Source organism: Peromyscus leucopus, chromosome X (genome assembly GCF_004664715.2).
Source record: "Peromyscus leucopus breed LL Stock chromosome X, UCI_PerLeu_2.1, whole genome shotgun sequence".
Classification (NCBI taxonomy): Eukaryota; Metazoa; Chordata; class Mammalia; order Rodentia; family Cricetidae; genus Peromyscus; species Peromyscus leucopus.
The window spans coordinates 123289792-123295307 of NC_051083.1; the positions used below are offsets into that span (position 1 = coordinate 123289792).

General features: G+C 56.4%; 1 protein-coding gene across 1 annotated transcript; it reads right to left on the reverse strand.

Moving 5' to 3' along the window:
• Nucleotides 1-2695: 2695 nt before the first annotated feature.
• Sox3 (SRY-box transcription factor 3) lies at nucleotides 2696-4890 on the reverse strand. Its single transcript, XM_028885085.2, has one exon. The coding sequence runs from the start codon at nucleotides 4746-4748 to the stop codon at nucleotides 3420-3422; it is 1329 nt and encodes a 442-aa protein (XP_028740918.1). The 5' UTR covers nucleotides 4749-4890; the 3' UTR covers nucleotides 2696-3419.
• Nucleotides 4891-5516: the final 626 nt, after the last annotated feature.

The following is a 5516-nucleotide window of genomic DNA, read 5'->3' on the forward strand; positions in this document are numbered from 1 at the left end:
TGGTTATAACATATAAGCAGTATAAGAGCAGCTATGACAGACAAGGTCGTTTATCAACCTTTGTGTGCACTTGGAACGCCTAGCTCCACCCCTGTGGACTTCCAGGTGGGGAATTAATAAGGGAAATTATATAGTCACAGGACGGGAAAGCAAATCTCTAGAAGGATAATTTCCACCAAAAGTCGGTATGGTCCTGGCAGGGAAACTGGAAGACTTTGGATGCATGTGTTTCCTGGCTGTGTCCCTAGTTCCTACCATTGCCCAAGCAGTGCCTAAGTGTCACCATGTCAGGAATTCCCTCTCTTCGCCAGACATCTCGCTGGAGTTTGTGCTGCAGAAGCAGCTGGGGCTGGCTGTGAGTTCCTTGGATTCTAGCTTCCTTTTGTGGCAGACAGGCATAGTGAGGAGAATCCTTACCCAGGGTCTGAGAAGCTGCTTCCACTGGGCTGTATTTGGAACCAGCGAGGCAACCTTGAGCACTGTCATTTCCCGTTTTGGTGACAAACCCAGCCAGAGAAAGCAGGAGGGATTGGAGTCTTGGCAGATTTTGAGTTTGTTGCTGTTTTAGCAGCAGCAGAGCCCTCATTTTAAACGAAGCCTTATCAGAACCTCGACTCTATAAAAAACAGATTAAGGAGCAGTCACCCTGGTAAACGAGTGTAGGGGAGAACAGTTTCTGGTGTGAAAATTTTGGGCTAGAGAATGGAAGCTTCATTCTAGTTCATTCTAGTTCTCTTCCCTATGGCTGAAGTTTAAAAACATTATCTTTCATCTGTATTTAAATCCTCCAAATGTGCTGATTGATGAAATCTTTTCTCTTCTTAAAGGCAATTTGGAAATCAGACAAAGTGGAGCACAAAGCCATGGATACTTAGAGAGAGTGAGCAGTATGTGCGACATGCTGAAAGGGTGACCCTGGCACTTCTAAGAAGGCAGCAGCACAATAAGCTCTTCCAAAGAAGCCATGTCAGAGTTTATTCCCCCTCTGCCACCGCCCCCTCAGTGGGGGGCATTGCTTGTTTGTACCCCACCCTTTCCTGTAGTCATTTCAGACCAAAATCTAGAGTAACCTTAGGCAGATATTTTCTTTAAGGCCAAAGACTGAAAGATTGGAATAGGGTGGTAGGTCTGACAGGTTTCCCACTGGGACTTTGGAAGTGGGGGAGGCTCGCCCACCAAGCAGCCTGTGGCTTTGCGCCAATCACTGCAGTAAAGGGTGGAAGCTCCCACCGGTCAAGAGGGGATTGAGGTCTGGAGGTAAGAGGCCCAGCCTGAACACAGCAGGCCCAGGAAGAGCCCTGCAAGGAGGGCAATGGGACTGCATCTGTAAATCAACGCTGGCCCCCTCCTACCCCATGCTGGACAGTGGGGGATGGGGTGCAGGGGGTGGGGAGGATTGTGCAAACGTCTTCGGAGGAGGGTTGGTGCTGCCTTCCCAGGGAGACCCGACCTTTCTTGGAGAGGCGGGGTGGCTTTAGTCTCCAGGATCTGCAGTGGTGTGTAAAAAGCGGGCACGACCCCCAAGCCTCAGAAACCCCCTGCCCCTCCCCCTGAGGCCCGCCCAGACCCGCAGGTGAATGGCTAGTCCACACAAAGGAAGCCGGCTGGAAACGTGGAATTCGGACCAATTTACAGAGGACTCTGTCGCCTAGGGTCCCAACAGACCGCAAGCAAAGAAACCTGTGGTCAGGAGTGGATGAGGATAAAAACAGTGCACCAGGCCAAGCTTATTGGAAAAGCCGAGTTTAGTTATTCTGGGATAGCGAGGTAACAGGATTAAAGGGATTAAGGAAATCACCTCAAACAGCTGAGGAGAGGGTAAAAAAACACGGGTTCTATTTGTTTTCTTCCTAGGCCCCAAACAGATACGCTGGGGCTCCATGCGAAAGGAAGGACCCTTGAGGGAGTACAATGGAATGATCAATGGTTATGGGTTGGAGGAAAGTACGGGGAAAGGGAATAAAAAACAAGTCCTGGGCTCAAGATGAGAGGGAGCCTTTCTAGAAAATAAATAAGCAAACTGCTTTGACAAGTTAAAAGCAAGCCTTGGGAGGAGTTCTAGAACTCTTTTACACATCTACAGCGTAACTTTTAAAACAAAATCTTCCAGTGTTGAATATTCACACCTCCACTTCAGCTACCACGGTGGAAGTATTTATTTCCTGATGAGGACGCCTGTAACCATTTATTTTAAATACGATCACTGAGATTTCTGAAGGGCTTTCGTTTTGTAAATACTTCAAACTCAGCTCAAGTATCTTCCCGCCCCAGTGCACAGAAGTAAGCGGCCCGCTTTGGGGAAGTTTTCCTGGCCGCAGGTGTCTGCCTCCCGCCCCGCATGGCTGCGGAAGTAGACAATCAATCCCTGAATGCTCTCACCGCCGCAATCAACAAGTGCACGGCTGCAAACGGGGTGTGGAGCTCAGGTAGCATGGGCCGGCTCCTGGTTAGGCGCTCCCAGAAGACAAACCTTTTCCTCCACTTGAGACTATTTCTCATTTGAGAGTATTTGGAGGGGAGCTGTTGTAGCTTGGATCTCCAGTACTTTAAAAGAAATCATTTCAGGTCATGTTCACCCCACTTTAGCCCTACTCAGTCCCAGGTCTGCAAAATCAATTGTAAAATTAAGTGTTTTTCTCCCTCCCAATCTGCACTTAAAATTTCGGGCCCACAAAATTATCAGGACGCCAGCATGTTGGTTATAAAATTTATTGATCTCTCATTTAGGAATTAAGAGTAAAATCTTGAAAAAACCTGGAACAAAATAACCCCCTCCCCACCACCCAAACGAAAGAACACATTAGCAAGACGAAATAGCAAACAGATCACTGCAAGAAATCACAAACTCAACAGCCTAAATGCGCACTGGACAGAAGCTGTCCCGCGGCCAGGGGCGGCGAGGCGGGAAACACACGCACACCTGGCTATAAATTAACATTGGCTTTAGCTGTCGCATCACTTGGCGCGGCCAGCCCCCCCCCAAAAAAAACCCCAGGAAAACAGAAGCAATACGACGGGGGTGGGGGGTGGAGGCATTGCAGTTCTTGGGTCAACTTCACTCACTCTTCGATTAATAGCAAACTAACAAGACAACATTTTCAAATGCAACGTAAGAACCTAGGAACCCGGGAAGAGGAGAAAGGGGCTGCATTTTCTTCGCAAACATCACAGCGATTCCCAGCCTACAAAGGGGGAGGGAGGGGCAGCGGTCAGAAGCCGGCGGCTCTACAAAGTCCCATTTCCGCCGCTCCTGACTTTTTGCTTTTGTACAAAACCCGACAGCTACAGCAAAACTTTCGGTTCTCCTCATCTTCGGTACAAGGCAACAGTCCCAGGCAAGCAAAGCTAAACAACAAGGCGTCCCAACGTGGGGGTGTGGGGCAGGGTGGGGGCGAAGAGCTAGGAGCGCAGGCGGGAGCTCAGATGTGGGTCAGCGGCACCGTTCCATTGACTGCAGTCCCGGCGCCCTGGTAGTGCTGGTGCACGCCGTGCAGGCGACCGCCCGGGAGCGGAGAGGCGGCGTCAGCCGCATCCCCGCCAGGTGGCAGGTACATGCTGATCATGTCGCGCAGGTCGCCAAGGCACGCGCGCTGCGAGTGCGAAGCGATGGCGGGCGGCGGAGAGCTGGGCTCCGACTTCACCACGGAGCCCATGGGGCCCAGGCTCATGGCGGCGGCGGCAGCGGCCGCAGCGGCGGCGGTGGCTGGCTGTTGCCCGTAGGCGGCGGCTGCAGCGGCCGCGGCCGAGGGCGCCATGCCCCCATAGCCCGAGGCGGCGGCGGCAGCGGCGGCGGCGTTCATGTAGCTCTGGGCGCCGGGTGGCATCATGGGGCTGTACTGCAGGCCAGCCATGTCGTAGCGGTGCATCTGGGGCAGCGCCGGCGGCGGCGGCGGGCTGCTCATGCTCGGGGGCTGCGCATAGCCCAGCTGCTCCTGAACCAGCGAGTACGCGCCGTTGGCCCAGCCGTTCACGTGCGTGTACGTGTCCAGGCGCTGGCCCACGCCCACTGGGCTGCTGGCGGCAGCGGCAGCGGCGGCGGCGGCCGCGGCGGCGGCGGCGCCCGGGGGCAGGAGGCCGCCGGGCAGGGAGTACTTGTCCTTCTTAAGCAGCGTCTTGGTCTTGCGGCGCGGCCGGTACTTGTAGTCCGGGTACTCCTTCATGTGCACGGCACGCAGTCGCTTGGCCTCGTCGATGAACGGTCGTTTCTCAGCATCGGTCAGCAGTTTCCAGTCGGCGCCCAAGCGCTTGCTGATTTCGGAGTTGTGCATCTTGGGGTTCTCCAGGGCCATCTTGCGCCGCTGCCCGCGGGACCATACCATGAAAGCGTTCATGGGCCGCTTTACGCGGTCCTGGTCGCTGCCACCGCCACCGCCGTTCGCGCCACCGCTGCCTGCGTTCGCGCCGCCGGCTGGGTTCGCGCTACTCTTGCCTGCACCGCCTGGGGCTGCGGGGCCGCCGGTGCCCGCGGCCGGGGTGGGCGGCCCTACAGGGTTCTTGAGTTCAGTCTCCAGCAGGCTGTACATTGCCGGGGCGGGAAGAAGGTGCGCCAGCGTGGCGGGAGGAGAAGGCGCTCCAGGGGCTGGAGCGGCCACGGTGAAAAGGCCAGGGGACTCCGTCGGAGTGGCGCTTGGGGGCCGGGGGACCGGCGGCTCGAGCGGGAAGGGCAGGCTTGCGGAAGTGCTCCGCGCGAAGTCGGCGGGAACGCGCGGGCTTCTCTCACCTGATGCGTTCTCTCGAGCTGGTCGCATTAGCAGCCTGCCCAGGAAGTCTGCCCGGCCTCTTTATATACCTGCTCGATCCGGGAGGGTTGGGGCTCGGTCCGCCCCTCCCCACCCGTGGGCCCCGTGATTGACAGGCTCGCCGTGATGAGCCCTGGCCAATCAACACCGAGCCCCCTATGGCCCAGCTTGGAGCTAAAAAAAAGTTCGGGGAGCCCTTTAGTTCACCCTCCGTACCCTTCTTGGGTCGAGTGACGTGATGAGAGTTATTCAGGAGGCGGGAGCCCCTGAGACCCGCTCCGAGACCACCAATTAGGGTCTCAAAAAGTTTGAAAGAACGAAACCCGAGGAGGTGAGGGAGGAGGGGAAGAGGGCGCGCGAATAGAGCTGGGGGGGAGGGGCAGAGGAGCGCCCGCGGGGTTCAGAAAACAACTTTGCAGCCTTGACAAGGCTGACCAGCGCCCCATCCCAGGGCCAGCCTGAAAATCTTCCCGCTGTCTGCACCGAGGACCTGCAACCGTTGCGGTTGCCAGCGCTGAAGACACTGGGGACCGCCAGCAGCCCAGGCATGCTTGGGACATTCAATACATAACGGAGGTGCGCTAGGCTGAGCCTCTAAGAGCCCTCCTTGGAATTAATTGGTTGCTGGCTGCCCGAACCCTCCACCCCGAGGGCCAGTGCGTCCACGACGGAGCGAGGGTCAGGGACTGGGGCGGGAGACTGCGAGCGCACCTGGCGGTGAGGCTCTCCGGGGGTTTTGCAAGTGCCAGTGGTGAGTGGCCCTCTGCCTGGGCCCTG